At 36.6% G+C, this 21,169-nt stretch overlaps 1 protein-coding gene across 1 annotated transcript in view; it reads right to left on the reverse strand.

Annotated features, from left to right (window-relative positions):
* The window catches only part of LOC136035300 (F-box/LRR-repeat protein 20-like), a 106,836-nt gene that overhangs the window by 79,639 nt on the left and 6,028 nt on the right, over nucleotides 1-21,169 (reverse strand). The window contains exon 2 of the mRNA XM_065716993.1: nucleotides 9,828-9,863. Within this exon, the coding sequence (XP_065573065.1) occupies nucleotides 9,828-9,863 (36 nt within the window). The remainder of the gene's footprint in view (nucleotides 1-9,827; nucleotides 9,864-21,169) is intronic.

Genomic DNA, 21,169 nt, shown 5'->3' on the forward strand with positions numbered 1-21,169 from the left:
TTGCCTTTGAGCTTTGTTGATGGTGATTTCTAATCGAACATTCCCTGTGTCCCCGTAATCATTTATATATCCCCCTGTGCCCCCCGGCGTCCCCGTTGTAGTTGTGTCCCTGTGTCCCGGTCGTCATTTATATTCCCTGTGTCCCGGTCGTCATTTGTATCCCGATGTCCCGGTCTGTATATACATTCGTTTTTTAGTTTTGTTTTTCTCCTATATTTTTCATTTTTTTCCTTTTTTATTTTTTTTTTTCTTTCTTGGTTTTTTTAGTTTTTTAGCTTTTTTAGTTTTTTATTAGTTTTTAGTTTTTTTTTCTTTTTAGTTTTTTTGTAGTTTTTACCTTTTTTTTAGTTTTTTTTAGTTTTATTTTACTTATGTCCTGGTCGTCATTTATACTCCCTGTGTCCCGGTCGTCATTTGTGTCCCGGTGCTTTGTTGATGGTGATTGCTAATCGAACATTCCTTGTGTCCCGGTCGCTTTCTCTTTGAGTGTCGTCATTTATATTCCCTATGTGCCGGTGTCCCGGTCGTCATTTGTGTCCCGATGTCCCGGTCTGTAATTTCGTCAGTCGAAAACATGACGTCAGTCAACACACAAACATGACGTCACCCGACAGACCCACACACAGACAACTTATTTTTATATATATAGATAGATACATATGTATATATATATATATATATATACATATATATATATATATATATATATATATATATATATATATATATATATATATATATATATATATATATATATATATATATATATATATATATCTATATATATAAAAATAAGTTGTCTGTCTGTCTGTCTGTGGATCAGGTGACGTCATGTTTCTGTGTCGGCTGACGTCATGAAATTAGTTGTCGTCATTTTTGCTTCGACGGTGACGTCATTCAAGATATTTAAGACATATGTTCATGTAGAAATCTATTAATGTTTAAGTTTACAATGACTGATGAACTTACCATGGCAAAAGCTGATGAAGATGCTCAAAGAGTCTATGCCAAAAAACTTGCTGCTGATAGAGAAAGTCAGAAAAGAAAGCGTGCCGAGGAATCAAAAGAACAGCAAGGAAACAGGCTTGAGGCTAAAGAACGCAAAACCGCGCAGTTAGATGAAGATCCACCTGGACAGCGAGAGTCAAAACATATCAAAACTGAAAATGATAGCGATGATGATTGGGTTTGGGATTTTGACTTGGATAAGGTCATCAATGCCTACCAGATTTTAGTTAAAAAAACAAAGGTTCGGCGATATGTATTTCATAGTGAAGCTGAAAAATAAAGAAGAAAAAGAAAACTGAAAAAAGAAAAAATGTAAAAAACTGAAAAATACTAAAAAGAAAAAACACTCAAAGAGAAATTACAGAACGGGACACAAATGACGACCGGGGCAGAGGGAATATAAATAACGACCGGGACACTCAAAGAGAAATTACAGACTGGGATACCGGGACACAAATGACGACCGGGACACAGGGAATATAAATGACGACCAGGACACGGGTATTTAAGAATATCGTTCAAAGACAAATTTTTAATTGTAAGAAGACCGTTGAAAGAGAAATTTCTAATTGTAAAATGACTGAAGAACCTACAATAGCAACGGTACCACCATCGAAGTAGATAACCAGTGGGTTGTTCCATATTCCCCATTATTATCAAAAACATTTAATGCACACATAAACCTTGAATACTGTAACTCCGTAAAGGCAATCAAATACATATGTAAATACGTCAACAAAGGCAGTGACATGGCAGTTTTTGGCTTGCAGCCCGAAATCAAAGATTTCGACGAAATCGTACAATATCAGGCTGGAAGATACATAAGCAGTAATGAAGCTGTTTGGTGAATTCTTTCATTTCCGATACATGAACGTAGTCCAGCTGTTGTTGAAAAATGTCCGAAGATATACTCCATCGAAAACAGTTAGAGACGTCAGATATGACTTTTGATTTTACATCAGAAATTTATAACTAAGCTTTAGTTATTATAGAAGATTTGTGCGTACGTATGGCAAACAAACCTCTTCAGGATTTTGGAATGCCTTCACCTAACCGTATCGCTGCTGTTTCGACATGTGTAGAATTGGATCGTGAAAAAAGTTACAGAACGAGTGATCTATTGTCGTATGTACAAAATAACATTTCCAAGTTAACGTCGGAACAAAAAGACATTTGTGATACGATAGACTCAATTTCAGGACGTATACAACTACCTGCTGATTTCTGTAATTTAGTGACGTCCAAAAATGAATTGATTGAAAAAGTATTTCCGAATATTCTAAAAAATTATAAAAATAATAAATGGCTTAGTGAAAGAGCGATTCTCGCACCCAAAAATATAGACGCCCACGAAATCAACAATATTGTTTTGACCAAGATTCGAGACCAGGCAGTCCTTTACAAGTCAGTCGACACAGTTTTGGAACCAAATGAAGCGGTTAATTATCCATCTGAATTTTTAAATTCCATTGATCTTTCAGGGTTTCCACCACACGTGCTACAACTAAAAATAGGCGTTCCAATAATACTTTTAAGAAATATCAACCCACCAAAGCTTTGCAATGGCACGCGACTTGCCGTAAAATAAACAATGGAAAACCTAATGGAGGCCACAATCTTGACAGGGCCTTTTGAGGGTGAGGCTGTTCTTATTCCTTGCATTCCCATGATTCCAACGGATCTGCCTTTTCAATTTAAAAGATTGCAATTCCCAATTCGATTAGCATTTGCAATCACCATTAACAAAGCTCAAGGTCAATCATTAGAAAAATGTGGTATAGATCTTAATACTGATTATTTTTCCCATGGACAATTGTACGTTGCATGTTCGAGGGTCGGTAAACCTGACAATCTATTTATATGCAGCGACAATTGGACAGCGAAGAATGTTGTATATTCGCAAGTTTTACGCAGTTGATTTGTATTGTATCTATCTATCTATCTATCTATATAAAAACGAGTTGTGTGTATGCATATTTGTTTGTTTGTAAAAAGAGCGTTTGCATATGACGTCATTATTAGTACATACGGCTTTGTATATGCACAGACAATGGGAAAGCCAAGAATGTTGTATATTCGCAATTTTTACGTAGTTTAACTCCTGCAGACGAAATGAATGCTTGCCTGAAAAATTCTAATTTATGGGCACACGTAAAAATATTAAAATTAACTACAAATATGCGTGTCCGATTGTAAAACGATGACTCTGGTCAAACATTTTCAGATCAATTGCTGGCAATTGGAAACGGAAAGCTCCCAGTAGTGGGAAAGCCAAAAATGTTGTATATTCGCAATTTTTACGTAGTTTGAAACACATATATAAATCTATCTATATTCACAGGTGGGACACAGGGACGCAACTATAATGGCGCGTAACTAATATGGCGCGTAACGACTTACGCGCGCGGGGGGGCTTGGGGGGGCGCGAAGCGCCCCACCAACTAGATGTTGGGGTGGCGCGAAGCGCCACCCCAACAGCTAGTATATATATATATATATATATATATATATATATAGAAGATATCTATCTATCTATCTATCTTCTATATATATAAAAATAAGTTGTCTGTGTGTGGGTCTGTCGAGTGACGTCATGTTCGTGTGTCGACTGACGTCATGCTTTCGACTGACAAAATTACAGACCGGGACATCGGGACACAAGTGACGACCGGGACACCGGCACATAGGGAATATAAATGACAACCGGGACATATATCTATCTATCTATCTATATATATAAAAATATATAAAAATAAGTTGTCTGTGTGTGGGTCTGTCGGGTGACGTCATGTTTGTGTGTTGAATGACGTCAACATATAGTATAGATAGATAGATACAATACAAATTAACTGCGTAAAACTTGCGAATATACAACATTCTTCGCTGTCGAATTGTCGCTGCATATAAATAGATTGTCAGGTTTACCGACCCTCGAACATGCAACGTACAATTGTCCATGGGAAAAACAATCAGAATTAAGATCAATACCACATTTTTCTAATGATTGACCTTGAGCTTTGTTGATGGTGATTGCAAATGCTAATCGAATTGGGAATTGGAATCTTTTAAATTGAAAAGGAAGGTCTTTTGGAATCATGGGAATGCGAGGAATAAGAACATCCTCACCCAAAAAAGGCCCTGTCAAGATTGTGGCCTCTATTACGTTTTCCATTGTTTTTTTTTACGGCAAGTCGCGTGCCATTGCAAAGCTTTGGTGGGTTGATATTTCTTAACAGTATTATTGGCACGCCTATTTTTAGTTGTAGCACGTGTGGTGGAAATCCTGAAAGATCCACAGAATTTAAAAATTCAGATGGATAATTAACCACCTCATTTGGTTCAAAAACTGTGTCGACTGACTTGTAAAGGACTGCCTGGTCTCGAATCTTGGTCAAAACAATATTGTTGATTTCGTGGACGTCTATATTTTTCGGTGCAAGAATCGCTCTTTAACTTAGCCATTTATTATTTTTTTAATTGTTTAGAATATTCGGAAATACTTTTTCAATCAATTCATTTTTGGACGTCACTAAATTACAGAATTCAGCAGGTAGTTATATACGTCCTGAAATTGAGTCTACTAGGAGCTTTCCGTTTCCAATTGCCAGTAATTGATCTGAAAATGTTTGACCAGTCATCGTTTTGCAATCGGACACGCATATTTGTAGTTAATTTTAATGTTTTTACGTGTGCCCATAAATTAGAATTTTTCAGGCAAGCATTCTTTTCGTCTGCAGGGGTTGATCTAGGTATTATAGGTAATGTTTGCCTGAAATCTCCCGCAAGCAATATTAATGTGCTGCCAAAGGGTTTCGAATTCTCTCGCAAATCGTTCAAACATTGATCCAGAGCCTCGAGCGATTTTTTGTGTGCCATTGTGCACTCGTCCCAAATAATAAGTTTGCATTGCTGCAATACTTTATCCATCCCAGATGATTTAGAAATATTGCACGTGGGAGTTTCTGTAGAATGCAAATTCAGAGGCAATTTCAAAGCGGAATGAGCAGTTCTTCCACCAGGCACAAACGTTGCGGCTATTCCGGACGACGCAATTACCAACGCTATATCATTTTTTGATCGAATTGATGCCAGAATCAGTTTTATCACAAACGTTTTACCAGTACCTCCTGGCGCATCCAAAAAGAAAATTTATCCAACGTTGTTATCGACACAATGCATTATCGTATCATAAATGTCTTTTTGTTCTGACGTTAACTTGGAAATGTTATTTTGTAGATACGACAATAGATCACTCATACTATAACTTTGTTCACGATCCAATTCTACACATGTCGAAACAGCAGCGGTACGATTAGGTGAAGGCATTCCCAAATCCTGAAGAGGTTTGTTTGCCATACATACGCACAAATCTTCTATAATAACTAAAGTGTATTAAAATTTCTGATGTAAAATCAAAAGTCATATCTGACGTCTCTAACCGTTTTCGATGGAGTATATCTTCGGACATTTTTGATTTATATTTTTCCCATAACTCTGCAGGAGCTAATGGAGAGCAAGTTATTAGTATGAGGCCAAACAATGCACAAATTTGACTTGGAGTTGACGTTTCGCACGCGTCATTGATGCAGTTATCCCAGTGTTGGTCATTCTCCAATAAATTCAGAGATTGGCATGCACTACGGTAAGTGTCATGTATAGTACCGTTTACAGTTCTCAAATACTCAAAGGGCGTCGGACCGGGTACATTCACCAAAAGCAGGCATAGAAAGAAGCATTCATGTTAATTGGGGTGAACGGTGTAGAGTCTTCCTATCGTGGTATCTTTGAAGATGGTAGGTTGACCGTCGACTTGAGGCTAAATTACGAATCCCGCAATTAAAAAGATTCTGAGCGTAGAAAGTTGACTTATACACACCCTAATATTTTACTTTTTGAGAAGGGTGAATGACTTGTTGGAAATTTTTACCAGATGGATATTTGAAACTGAAGAAAAACAAAAATTTATTTCAGACCAAATTTTCCAAATATTTTCTCTGTGGAATATTTGTGGAGGATCCTTGACCATCAGACGGCTCTCATTTTATAAAAACTGTGCTTAATCTTACTTTGGCCATGGTTTTACAGGCAATCAGACAGAATTCCAAGAAACAATTTTAGCCTAACGTGTACTACATCAGCATCAAGCTTACAGTCGACATCATTTCTTGACTTACCCCACCAGCATTATAAATCCCCCTTATGTGCATGTATGATTTGAATCACTTGACGGTTCTGAGCCGAGGGCGCTCATAAAGACGGAGCGCGATTTCCCCTTTTCTTTTTATTTGATGGGGGGAGGGAGCTTTACATGTCTTATTTTGGGTATTTTTATGGGAAAAGGCACACTTGTAGAGCAGGATCACACTAAAAAACAATGCTAATAAAAACAAAAATAGTCCCATTAGATTCATCTAATGGGACTATTTTCCCCCAATAGTCCTTTGGTACTCTTTCTGAGTATCATGATCACGTTGACGGCACTCCCCCCCCCCTGACAAAACTGAAAGCAATACCCTACGTGAACCAATAAATTCCTTACTTTAGCGTACATAATTATGTTTCTGTTCATCAGATTATCATTCATCGTTTTATTGTTATCCACGTTTTCAAACCTTTTTAAATAATACACAATATCTAACAGATCTTAATTTTTTTAATCATATGCACAAATGCCTTTGATAGGCCGAAAAACCTTGTAGCGAAGAAATACAAAGTACAAGAGTAGTGACACCTCTCTGCTTTTTGAGCAGACACATAGCCACTACTCATTTCTTCCTATGTTACGTCATAGGGAATCTTTACTTGTGCATGTTACATAATAGAAAGTGTTTAGGATTTCTTTGAATGTTACATATGTTTACTTTTGGTTGTTACGTAATAGGACGTGTTAGAGTCCACTAGTCAAGCGGAGGGTTTTATTAAGACATTCCAAGACTTTTTTAAGACATTTTTCTTCAAGACAATTTTCAAAGCGTTCAAAGACATTTCAAGACGTGTTTAAGACATTTTTTCAAGACGTTTTTCAAAACGTTTCAAGACACTTCAAAACCTTTTTAAAGACATTTTTCTTCAAGACGTTTTCCAAGACGCTTCAAGACATTTCAAGATCTTTTTTAAGACATTTTCTACAAGACATGTCAACAAGTTTCTTAAATACATTATTCTTCAAGACGTTTTTCAAGACGTTTCAAGACATTTCAAGACGTTTTTTAAGACATTTTCTTCAAGGCATTTTTCTCCATCATTTTTATAGCTCTTGCGTAATAGGGGAATGTTTAATTATGTTAAGAATGACCCAAGATAAAATTTGGGCCCTGTGGAAAAATCCCCGCTTATAACTGAGGAGGGCACACACAAAGGTGTTACGTAACGACGGTGTACACGTGGGTATTACGTAATGATAGCGCACACGTGGGTGTTACGTAATGACGGTAAACCGATTCTTCACTTCTTAGCGATATAATTCTAGAATTTTGAAGGGGCCTTCTCAGAGAATTTCTAGAAAGATTTTCTTAGAAAATGATACAAACTTGTTCAAAACATAAGAAAATACTCCTTCTTAGAGAATGTTTAGAGATATTTTTCTTAGAGAATAATCTAAGTTTGCTCAAAACATAGGAAAATTGGGGCACAAGACATGTGACTTAATTCTATATTTTGTTTATTTCTCTTGGTATTATTTTCTCTAAATTCCAAGCCTATGACACTCAATGGCTGGCCCACCCCATAGCAAGCAATATAAACCAGTTTCACAAGGTGAAAAATCAAAGTACAAGCTTCATGAAGAAAAAATTGACATGCACCAAGTTTCACGAACAAAAAAAACAACAGGCAACAAGTACCATAAAAGTTAACATAGACATTTATATTAGCCAAAATGACTGTCCCCCAGCAAATCGGTGTTTTCAGTCATTCCGTGGTGCAAAACAACAATTCTAGCCAAAAGAAAGCCAAAGGGCTATTGTGTGAAAAATCTGAGATGGTCAATTGATCTACAAGTACCAAATAAACTATACGCTTATTCGCCTATACGCTAAGAGGACAAAGCGTCCTCTTTTAGAGGCAGTAATGCCTATGGTTGCGCATTGGTTTCTAAAGGTGCAGGTAATCCTACAAAGTGGGACTACAAGGGAGTCCCCGCGAATCGGTGTTTACAGTAATTTCGAGGTGCAAAACAACAATTCTTTGTCTGAAAATTCTGGTATAGTCAATTGATTTAGAATTACCAAAGAATGTATAAGCGTATTGAGCTTCCTGTTTCGAAAGCAGTAAGGCCGTAAGTGGGCGCAATGGTTTCTAAAGGTCCAGGTAGTCCTACAAAATAACTGTTAACATAGACATTTGTTTTAGCCAAATAGACTGTCCAACAGAAAAGCAGCATCTTCAGTGAATCCGTGATGTAAAACAATTCTAGCCGAAAGATGACCAAAAAGCTAGTGTGTGAAACTTCTGAGATGGTCAATTGATTTAGAATCACCGAAAAAACTACATGCATATTGAGCCTCCTGTTTCAAAGGCAGTGATGCCATATCATGGCCCATTGTTTTCTATAGGTGCAGGTAGTCCTACAAAATAACGGTTAACATAGACATTTATTTTAGCCAAATTGACTGTACAACAGAAAAGCAGCATTTTCAAGCATTTTGTGGTACAAAACAACAATCCAGGCCAAAAGAAGGCTAAAAAACTATTGCGCAAAAATTCTGATATGGTCAGTCGATTTAGAATTACTACAAAAACTATAGACATATTGAGCCTACTGTTTCAGAGGCAGCAATATCGCATGGTGAGGCATTGGTTTCTAAAGGTACAGGTAGTCCTAAGAAACATAACGGTTAACATAGACATTTATTTTAACGCTTCGTATGAGTAGAAGATTCGGTTGACGCTTAAAAAAATTGTGGACAGTTGTATATAATAGAGCTTCAGCTATTGTTGAGAAGGGTCAGTGAATCTTTGTGTAGGTTGGAGGAGCAGTAAGCCTTAAGCGTCAAAAGTGCGTTTCTAATTTTTGGTGGCTCTTCAGATGAACGTAGCCAAATTTTCCAGTGTCGCTACATACAATACTAATTGAGGGTATATTGAGCAATTTCTTGATTGTTTGGATAAAACCCGTGATTTTACGTATGTTATAGGCCCTATAGTGCTAGAGATAAGCTTTCAACTGGGTTCACTTTGCAGTGACGAGTGATTTGCAAGCCAATAAATTAAAGGTTATGTTTGATTATCAAAAATGTCTGAATAAAACCCCCCACTTGACTAGTGGACTCTAACATATTCTATTACATAATAACCAAAAGTAAACAAACACTATTATGTATCATTCAAAGAAATCCTGAACATTCTCTATTATGTAACATGCAAAATTAAGCATTCTCTATGATACAACAGACACCGGCGTCTCTTAGAAAACATTCCCTATGCCGTAATATGCACCTGTGTCTTGCCCTGGGAGTTACCGTTAAGTCTTCTTCGTCATCTTAAGTCATTAAAGGAAGAAAAGAGTACTGGCTATGTGTCTGCTCAAAAGCAGAGAGGCATCATTACTCATAAGGCTTTGATCCTTTGAAAATGAGTCGCCAGTAATTAAAATCTATCTTTGCCAGTAATTAAATACAGTAATTACCAAAATGTTACTTGAAATAATATTAAAAACTAGAACGTTCTGTTTGCTTGATTTTTTTACGACGTTTACTGTTGTTTAGGTTTCTACTTAATCAATTTAAAGAATCAAATTTTATTTTTACAGTCCTTATTGCTAAAAACTAGGGCCCATTACTATGCTTTAATTGTTGTGCTACAATAAAAAAACTAGCTACCTTGAATGTACAGGCCTTCATTGGAATCATCTCTGCCTAAAATGAAAGAAAAAAAAAGCAAGGTTAGGATCTACAAATCTATTCATGTATAAAATAGCAACAATAAAAAAAAATGATATATTTCTAAGATATTGCCACTCTACTTGGTCAATATTAAAAGCCAAACATGCTGAAGCCAATATCCCAATAAATTCCATAGGATTTCGAAGTGAAAGGTAGCATTCAATTTAATTTCAGTAATTCTTCCAGTCACATTGATCATTCTAGTGGTTTCATTTTATTTTTCGTCAATGTTCTCAAAAACTAAACCAGTCTGTTCAAATGAATGTCTGTCTGTTCATATATATATATATATATATCTATATATATATATATAAAAATAAGTTGTCTGTCTGTGTGTCTGTCTGTGGATCAGGTGACGTCATGTTTATGTTTCTGTGTTGACTGACGTCATGAAATTAGTTGTCGTCATTTTTGCTTTGACGGTGACGTCATTCAAGATATTTAAGACATATGTTCACGTAGAAATCTATTAATGTTTAAGTTTACAATGACTGATGAACTTACAATGGCAAAAGCCGATGAAGATGCTCAAAGAGTCTATGCCAAAAAACTTGCTGCTGATAGAGAAAGTCAGAAAAGAAAGCGTGCCGAGGAACTACCAGAGCAACGCGAAAGCAGACTTGCTGCTAAAAGAGAAAGTGAAAAAAGAAGGCGTGCCGAGGAATCAAAAGAACAGCAAGGAAACAGGCTTGAGGCTGATAGAGAAAGACAGAACAGAAAGCGTGCAGAGGAGTCAAAAGAACAGCAAGGAAACAGGCTTGAGGCTGATAGAGAAAGAAAGAACAGAAAGCATGCCGAGGAACTACCAGAGCAACGCGGAAGCAGACTTGCTGCTAAAAGAGAAAGTGAAAAAAGAAGGCGTGCCGAGGAATTACAAGAACAGCAAGAAATCAGGCTTGCTGCTGATAGAGAAAGTAAGAAAAGAAAGCGTGCCGAGGAATCACAAGAACAGCAAGAAATCAGGCTTGCTGCTGATAGAGAAAGTAAGAAAAGAAAGCGTGCCGAGGAATCAGAGCAACCTGAAAGTTATCGCCTGGCATTCAGGTACAACCCAGTCGATGATTATAGCTTGAGTAGATGTGTTCAAATCGGGACAATGTCTAAAATTTGTCCCTATTGCAAGGCCTTGAAATTCAATGGTGAAACAATGGGAATGTGTTGCGCCTCAGGAAAAGTTAAACTTCCTCTATTGGCTGCACCACCAGAGCCATTGAAGACTTTCCTTACTGGAACTACGTCAGAATCTAAGCGTTTTTTGTCAAAAATCAGACAATACAACTCATGTTTCCAAATGACGTCGTTTGGAGCCCAAATCGAAAATCCAGATCAATTTATGTCTACTTTCAAAGTAAAAGGGCAAATTTATCATAAAGCAGGGTCCCTTCTACCATTCTCAGGCGAGAATCATAAATTTTTACAATTGTACTTCATCAGTGATAGAAATTCTGAATTGAATGCACGTTGCGAAATTTCTCCCAACGTTGAAAGGACAATCGTTTTCCAATTGCAACATCTTTTCCACGAAAATAATAATTTAGTGCGTCTGTTCAAAACAGCCATCGACTTGATGCCTACTGATACGCATAAAATTGTTATTTCCGCTGACAAAACGCCTCCTGGCCAACATGTGCGTAGATACAATGCTCCAACTATCGACGAAGTGGCAATCGTTATGGTCGGTGATCAGTTTTTACCTCGAGACATTCCACTCAGTGGAATGGCAAAAACGAGGTTTGCCACACGTACATATACTAATCTGGCTACATAAAAAAATTACTTCGAACGAAATTGATGATGTGATTTCCGCTGAAATACCTGATAAAAATGTCGATAAGGGGTTAAATGATATTATTGTAAAAAATATGATACATGGACCTTGCGGTGCACTGAACGAAAATTCACCATGCATGGCCAAAGGAAGGTGCACAAAGCAATATCCTCGACTTTTAGTATCAAACACAATTACTGGCAATGATGGTTACCCACAATATAGAAGAAGATCTACTGAAGGTGGCGGTAAAACAGCAATAATAAAGAAGCGTAACGGTACCACCATCGAAGTAGATAACCAGTGGGTTGTTCCATATTCCCCATTATTATCAAAAACATTTAATGCACACATAAACGTTGAATACTGTAACTCCGTAAAGGCAATCAAATACATATGTAAATACGTCAACAAAGGCAGTGACATGGCAGTTTTTGGCTTGCAGCCCGAAATCAAAGATTTCGATGAAATCGTACAATATCAGGCTGGATGATATAGCGTTGCCAATTGCGTCGTCCGGAATAGCCGCAACATTGCTGCCTGGTGGAAGAACTGCTCATTCCGCTTTGAAATTGCCTCTGAACTTGCATTCTACAGAAACTCCCACGTGCAATATTTCCAAATCATCTGGGATGGGTAAAGTATTGCAGCAATGCAAACTTATTATTTGGGATGAGTGCACAATGGCACACAAAAAATCGCTCGAGGCTCTGGATCAATGCTTGAAAGATTTGCGAGGGAAGTCGAAACCCTTTGGCAGCACATTAATATTGCTTGCGGGAGATTTCAGGCAAACATTACCTATAATACCTAGATCAACTCCTGCAGACGAAATGAATGCTTGCCTGAAAAATTCTAATTTATGGGCACACGTAAAAACATTAAAATTAACTACAAATATGCGTGTCCGATTGCAAAACGATGACTCTGGTCAAACATTTTCAGATCAATTGCTGGCAATGGGGAACAGAAAGCTCCCAGTAGACTCAATTTCAGGACGTATACAACTACCTGCTGATTTCTGTAATTTAGTGACGTTCAAAAATGAATTGATTGAAAAAGTATTTCCGAATATTCTAAAAAATTATAAAAATAATAAATGGCTAAGTGAAAGAGCGATTCTCGCACCCAAAAATATAGACGTCCACGAAATCAACAATATTATTCTGACCAAGATTCGAGACCAGGCAGTCCTTTACAAGTCAGTCGACACAGTTTTGGAACCAAATGAAGCGGTTAATTATCCATCTGAATTTTTAAATTCCATAGATCTTTCAGGGTTTCCACCACACGTGCTACAACTAAAAATAGGCGTACCAATAATACTTTTAAGAAATATAAACCCACCAAAGCTTTGCAATGGCACTCGACTTGCCGTAAAAAAAACAATGGAAAACCTAATAGAGGCCACAATCTTGACAGGGCCTTTTGGGGGTGAGGCTGTTCTTATTCCTCGCATTCCCATGATTCCAACGGATCTGCCTTTTCAATTTAAAAGATTGCAATTCCCAATTCGATTAGCATTTGCAATCACCATTAACAAAGCTCAAGGTCAATCATTAGAAAAATGTGGTAGCCTATAGATCTTAATACTGATTGTTTTTCCCATGGACAATTGTACGTTGCATGTTCGAGGGTCGGTAAACCTGACAATCTATTTATATGCAGCGACAATTGGACAGCGAAGAATGTTGTATATTCGCAAGTTTTACGCAGTTAATTTGTATTTTGGAACCAAATGAAGCGGTTAATTATCCATCTGAATTTTTAAATTCCATAGATCCTTCAGGGTTTCCACCACACGTGCTACAACTAAAAATAGGCGTACCAATAATACTTTTAAGAAATATCAACCCACCAAAGCTTTGCAATGGCACGCGACTTGCCGTAAAAAAAAAACAATGGAAAACCTAATAGAGGCCACAATCTTGACAGGGCCTTATGAGGGTGAGGCTGTTCTTATTCCTCGCATTCCCATGATTCCAACGGATCTGCTTTTTCAATTTAAAAGATTGCAATTCCCAATTCGATTAGCATTTGCAATCACCATCAACAAAGCTCAAGGGCAATCACTAAAAAAATGCGGTATAGATCTTAATACAGATTGCTTTACCAATGTACAATTGTATGTTGCATCTTTGAGGGTCGGTAAACCTGACAATCTATTTATACGCACAGACAATGGGACAGCGAAGACTGTTGTATATTCACAAGTTTTACGTAGTTAATTTGTATTGTATCTATCTATCTATCTATCTATATAAAAACGAGTTGTGTGTATGCATGTTTGTTTGTTTGTAAAAAGAGCGTTTGCATATGACGTCATTATTAGTACATACGGCTTTGTATATGGACAGACAATGGGAAAGCCAAGAATGTTGTATATTCGCAATTTTTACGTAGTTTGAAACACATATATAAATCTATCTATATTCACAGGTGGGACACAGGGACACAACTACAATGGCGCGTAACTAATATGGCGCGTAACGACTTACGCGCGCGGGGGGGCTTGGGGGGGCGCGAAGCGCCCCACCAACTAGGTGTTGGGGTGGCACGAAGCGCCACCCCAACAGCTAGTATATATATATATATACATATATATATATATATATATACATATATACATATATATATATATATATATATATATATATATATATATATATATATATTACCAATCCAAAGAGCCCAACGGGGGCTCGTTGGATTGGTAATCAAAATTTCTAGCGCGATTTTCAAGATTCAGACTGATTGGAGGTGGATAACCTCTACCCCAAACCTTATATTTTATGTAATGCATTGGAGAGAAATTTTGAGATGGCCATTTCTTGTTGTAGAAACTTCGAAAAGGCTCATTTGATTGGAAATTGAAAGGGCTAGAGCCTGTTTTATTAGACAAAAGTGATAGGAAGGCACCAAGCCACACCCCCATGTCCATCAATTCCCAAAACATATCTCATCAAAATTTTTAGATAGCCATTTTGTTCACTGCAGTTGAAAGGTCTGGAAATTATGTCTTTGACAACCTTGATACCTTCTCAAGACCAAAACATAATTTGCACTTTACTGAAAACAAAATACATTTAAAATGTTCTCACTTTGTTGTTACTTATTTAAAATGTTTTTATTAGATGTATGAAGAGGGGAGTCCTCCCCTTGCACTCCAATAGCAGCGCGAGTGTCTTGTGCCCCTTTTTAAGAGTAACAAGAGATTGGAGGGCAAGCAGCCTTTCTCTCAAACCCATTCATTCTCCAAAACGCATCAAGTCAAAGTTTTGAGAACGGCAATTTGTTCAGCATAGTAGAATGGTCCAGCAACTATGTCTAGGAATATTGGGCGTGTCAACCCCCCACAGTTGCATTATGCAATTGGCCCAATATGCTTTAAAGTAAATCAAAAGGCATTGCGCTAAATGGTTGGCAATAAGACACCTCGGTAATATAGCAAGAACGACTGGGGGTATTAAGTTGAAACTTGTAGGGATACTACTATTACTACTTCTGCTCTTACAATTTAAATAAATAATAAGAGTGTAAGTGTATCCAGTTTGTCTTGTAATATAAATAGAATGTCGTCAACTTCAGAAGCTATAAAATTAAATTAAAATACTGTTTGTGTCAGGATTAAAAATTGTTGAAAAGAGTTCTCCAACATACAAGTAGCCACCCATACTATGAATTCTTATATAAGAAAACTGGGAAGATATAAATATTTTTTTCCATGAAAAAGACTATGTCCATAAAAAACAAACAGAGACTAATTTAAAAGACTTTTTCAACAAAACAAGTTTTTCAAAGAAAAGTAAAGAGCTTCATTAAGCCAAAAATAAGCAAAAATAAAGTCAAATGAAATTCTAAGCATAAAACTACGATAGATTACTATCAATAAATAAATGAGACTCAAAACGAACAGAAATTACCACAAATAGCAAAGTAAACTCGAAACAAGCAAAAATTAACATGAATAGGACTGATAACCTCCACGCACTCTCAAGAACATAACAGAATTTGCGCTTTACTGAAAACAAAATACGTTCGAAACGTTTTTACCTTTCTAATTTTCACTAATGAAAAATTATCAAAATCTTAACAAAGAAATGTCAGTATATGTCAATTTAACAGACAATCCACAGTCATTTGTTTTGTTTTTTTTTTTTGTTTTTTTTTTCAGTAAAGCACGAATTGTGTTCTGGTCTTGAGAAGGCATGGGGGTTGTCACCCCTACTCACGTTAATTTTTGCTTGTTTTGAGTTTTATTTATTTATTGGTATTGATTTGTGGTTGTTTTAGGCTTGAAAGATTATTTGACTTTATTTTGCTCATTCTTGGCTTAACGGAGCTCCTTGCTTTTCTTTGAAAAACTTGTCTTGTGGAAAAAGTTTTTTAAATTAATTCTAATTAAACAGCCATTGTGTTTCAGGAATTGTTCTAAAAGAATTAGGGGGAAAAAGTTAAAACTTTAGCATAAAGAGCAAGGTCTTGTGGAAGGAACAATTCCTTTCATATACATAATAATTTCTGCTCATTTTAAATTTTGTTTTTGCTTCTTGCTTTCAGCTGTTTTTTAATTTAATTTCTGATCGTTTTTAAATAATACTAGAAAATCAGGCTCTCTCTCCATGTGAAATTCTGGTACTTGTCTATCATATGCCACTTGCTCAAGTTTGCAATACATAAAACTCAAGAACAAACCAGTTTCTTTATTACTTTAGAAACAAATTTGGGCTATATATTTGAACTTAGGGGGGGGGGGTAAAGTATAGGGGGTCAGCAAGAAAAATGTATTGGGCACAGTTATTCTGCATATTATGAAGTAAGAATTGTTTTCTGACCTCAAACTGTCCAAATACTTTACCCTCCCCCCTTATGTGCGAATATATAGCCCAAATTATATGTCTCAAATCTTTTCTGTCACTTGTCTTTTAGTCTAGTCTCAAGCTAAGTTGAAAAAAAAACTAACAAAGAAACTGGTTTGTTCTCAAGTTTTACACAACATAAACTTGAGTGAGTGGTGTATAAATACACAAGCACCAAAATTCCTTCCCTCTATGGAAATAAAAAAACAAAGCTCAAATAAAATTGTCAAATTTGGAAAGCCTTATTTTCCATGGGGGGAGAATCCTGCCCCCTCCCTTCATATGGATCATTATATGGGTTGTATTCTATCCCCCTTTATGTGGATCATTTTTATGGACTTAGTCTTAAGGAGCACAGGAAAGGCAATGGGAGAACACAGAATTAAATGGGGAGGAACAACTTTCCTTGACTTAGATTATGCTGATGATTTAAGTATCCTAGATGTAAGTGCGAGCAAAATGAATGAACTTTTAGAGATTTTTTGAGTTCAGGGTGCTAGAATAGGTTTGAAAATGAATGTTAAGAAGAATAAGTTGCTAAAGCTGAGAATAAGTGAAGATGAAAAGTGGCATTGAGTAACAAAAAGATTGATCAGGGGGACATCTTCACTGACCTTGGTAGTATTGTTAGTAAAGATGGTGGGAGGTGTGAAGGTGTTAAAAGTAAAATACCCAAGGCTCATGGTGTTTTTGACAGTTGAAAAAAGGTTTGAAAGAATAGGAAGATAAGTCTGCAAACCATGATTACAATATTGAAAGCTACAGTGATGACAATTACCAAATATGGTTCTGAAGCATGGGTGTTCCAAAAAGCAGATAAAGATTTGCTAGATTTTTTCCAGAGAAATTGCCTATGGATTGTTCTGGGTACCCAGCTGACTCACCATATTTCAAACAGTAGGCTGTACAAAAAGTGTGGTTCAATCCTGCTTTCTAGGGCTATAATGAGAGAAAGGTCGAAATGGCATGGACATGTTCTGCAGATCAAGGATGACAGATTGCCAAAAATTGTCCTTTTCAGCCAACAATCAAGGGATAAACAGAAAGTAGGTTGTCCCCAGTTGGGGTGGGACGATGTCATAAAGAAAGATTTAGGGGAAATGAGAACTTCCTGGGAGGGTGTAGAGAGGATGTTTTTGAATAGATTGGGATGGAGGAGTGTACATTGCTGTGTTGGCCTCAGGTAGCTTGGTGCAGTGGTGAGTTGATAGTAGCAGTAGCAGTGGTATATAAAACCAAGTTTCTACCAATATGTGGCTCTGTCCATTACAGTCAGAGAACCATGCAAGAGAAAAGTTGATGTTTCTTTTTTTCCTTTCTGTCTGATTTTATTTCTTTAAAAGGAAAATAACTTATTCACACGGGTAGAACTAATAGAATAGAATAGAATATGATTTATTGGCTAAAATAGCACACAGGCTAGCATAAGCCCATCAGAACAATTACGATAAAACAGATATTGAGGAATAAACATAATTACAAAATTAAATCAATTATTAAAATGCAAAACAAAATAGGGAACAAAAGAGTTTTTGTACCTCATGGTCAACATTTGGGGACACAAGTCAATTTGAGAATTTGGAGCTCTACAAGCATTAAGTCTTGTATTACAAAGGATTGGGGGATTTTCTTTGAAGGGGGGAAGATGCAAAGGTAATTATTGATTGGGGGTAAATTTTTTAAAAAGGAGGATAGCATTAAAGTGCTTTTAGGTATGCTTAGGTTGAGTTTAACATTGTCAAGATCATTCTTTAAGTTGTTAATGAGTGAGTCAAGTTTAATGACCAAAGTATTTGAGGCTTAACAAAGGTTAAGTAATGTCAAATCATCCACAAATTTAAAAGCGTTGTCAAAATTTGGTAAAACATTGTTAAAAACAATTAAAAATGCTAAAGGACCTAATTTAGTCCCTTGGGGTTCTGCAGGAAATTGAGGTAGAGCCTGATGAATCTCCGTTAGGGAGGACTACACATTGCTCATGACTAGGCAAAAAACTAGCTATCATACATAAAACAAAAGATCTGACACCTAAAGCCCTTGCATTATCAATAACTGTCTGATGATCCAAGTTGTCAAAGGCTTTACTAATATCAGCAAAAACAGCTTCAACATAGGAACTATTTAACTCAAGATGTTTGAAAACAGTGTCAAGTATATGAATTAAGCAATGCATGGTGCTATGATTTGGCCTAAAGCCAAACTGATTTGGGTTGATTATCTTGAATACTGTTAAAGAGGAAATTGTAAGTAAAACTTTCAAAAATTGAGAGAAAATAGAGGTTTTCAATATTGGTCTTAAAGTCAGAGGGAACTTTTGGGGTACACTTAAATACTGAGCACATTTCACAATCAATTTGGTAGGGATATCACCTGGGGACACTGACTTTTGTGTCGAGATTTTCGAGTTTAAGCTGGGTCTGATGTATTTCAATCACAGGAATGTCACTCACTGCACTGTTGGCTTGCATATTTTGGAGTGGTGGGTGAGTTTTACAAATTGAAGCAAGATAATCATTTATGATATCTGCACTCACTGGGTCACCATTAATATCCAGTAAGAAAAACTTTGAAGAGACCTTTCCCATGAGATCTTGGATGCATTTGTGGAAATTCTTAGGGTTAGAATACAGTAAACTTATTGAGCACGTGAGCACCATGATCCTTTCCTGTTTTATGGATTTCACTAATGACAATGTTTTGAAGTTTTCAAGATTCTTGGAAAAATACTTCCTTAAAGAGTCTATCATGTTCATTTATTAGGCACAATTTTTTTTTATTTATCCATGGTTTACAATTGGATTTGCAATTAACTTTTTTCACTGGAAGGGTGTCAGACTATAACTGGAAAAGTTCTTCTGAAAACCTAGAAGCCATTTCATCACCACTGGTAAGACATAGAATATTGGCCCAAGATTTGGAGATAAGTTTTATTTTGAAATGGGCAATCTTCTTGTCAGTAATGGTTCTATATTAATAGCTGATCAATGGTTTTGGGGGAAAGGATGATAAAGGGGTCCAAAAGATGCATAGATGGTCATTTGCCCCTAATGGAGGGGCTATTTTCAGGGCACAGTAGTAATCTTCAATGTTGGTAAGAATCAAGTCTAAACTTTTATTGCTGCATGTAGGTGACTTGACTACCTGATCAAGACTAAGAGCAGTGCTAAGCCACTTCTGGTCTAACTCATTAAAATCACCACGTAATGTAATTGCAGCATAAGGGTACTTGCAGTGAATTCTGTCAGTATAAATTACCTTAAATCACAGCTTGGATCAATAGAAGGATTATCCATCCTTGTGATGCTCCATGAAAAGAAAAAATGCATTTGGTGTAAATTGTGGCTGTTAGACTAGACTCTTGTGGAGGACTCTGCAGCTTCCAAATTGTAAAAGGAACTCCTGGCATAGCCATTCCCAATCAAGGTGGGACTTGAACATGTCAGTTGCACCATAAAGTTACAGATATGCTGTCAGCTCCTTCTTAAATCCACTATGAGGAGGGTATTAAATAATACAAAAAATCATGCAAGATACTTCTTTTGGGAGGTTTTTGGGTCTGGTCCAGAACCATAGATCTTCAGTTTTGGAGTTGTGCTCTATTTCAGAAAATGAAAGAATCCAATTTGGGAGGGTACACCAGCAAAAAAAGCCACTCCTCCACCATGAGATAGAGAAATACCTCTTTTCTTATTCTTTTTTCCTTCTCCACTCCTGGTGGAGCATTGGAAAATCATTTAGTTGTTTAATGGCTTGTTTCAAAGGAACTTGCTATCTCCAATGCCGTTTGTAAGAACCAAAACATAATATTTAAATAAAATCAATTTTTTTGACCAAAAATACCTATTTAAACTGTCTATACTTACATAGCTCTGTCCAATATAGTCAGAGAGCCAAGGTTTTGGGTGATCAGTATGCAGCAGAATGTTTCAGAATACAATCTGATGTATCCAAATATGCTGAATACAACAATCAAAGTCATGCAATTAACAAGTGTATGCAACATCTCTGTAGCATCCTGCTGGGCATGCTTGCTTATTAGTTTAGCGTTGCTTTATTATGTGCTTATATTATTGTAGCATCCTGCTGAGATTGCTTGCTTATCAGCTTAGTGTCGTTTTTGTTATGTGCTTATGTTGTTATATTTACAGGTGCTTGGGTCTTAATAAAGAGCTAAATCAACTTGAGACATAGGAACTCTACATGGTGTCAGAAGTGGGATTTTGAACAGCAAAGATGGATGGAGTTGCCCCTCCAGCAATCAACTGGGAATCTGAAAATCTTGATGAAGAATGGTCAAAGTTTGAAGAACATGCAAGACTTATGTTTCTAGGCCCTCTCTCTGGTAAATTGGAGAAGATTCAGTGTGCCTATCTACTTATATGGATTGGCGAAAAAGGAAGAGACATCTTTAAAACTTTTGACATTGAAGCAGACGATTCAAATAAAATCGAGCCTTACCTTCTGAAATTTCGTGAGTATGCTGCTCCAAAGAAGAACAAAGTATTTGCCAGATATATCTTCCAGAAACGTGACCAGCGTGATGGAGAGACACTTGAGAAATACATCACAGAGCTGAAGTTGCTAGTCAAGCCATGCGAATACCATGATCCAAAAGAGATGACCAGAGACAAAATCGTCTGTGGAATCAGAAA

This window comes from Artemia franciscana, chromosome 14, assembly GCF_032884065.1.
Source record: "Artemia franciscana chromosome 14, ASM3288406v1, whole genome shotgun sequence".
In the NCBI taxonomy this organism is placed as follows: Eukaryota; Metazoa; Arthropoda; class Branchiopoda; order Anostraca; family Artemiidae; genus Artemia; species Artemia franciscana.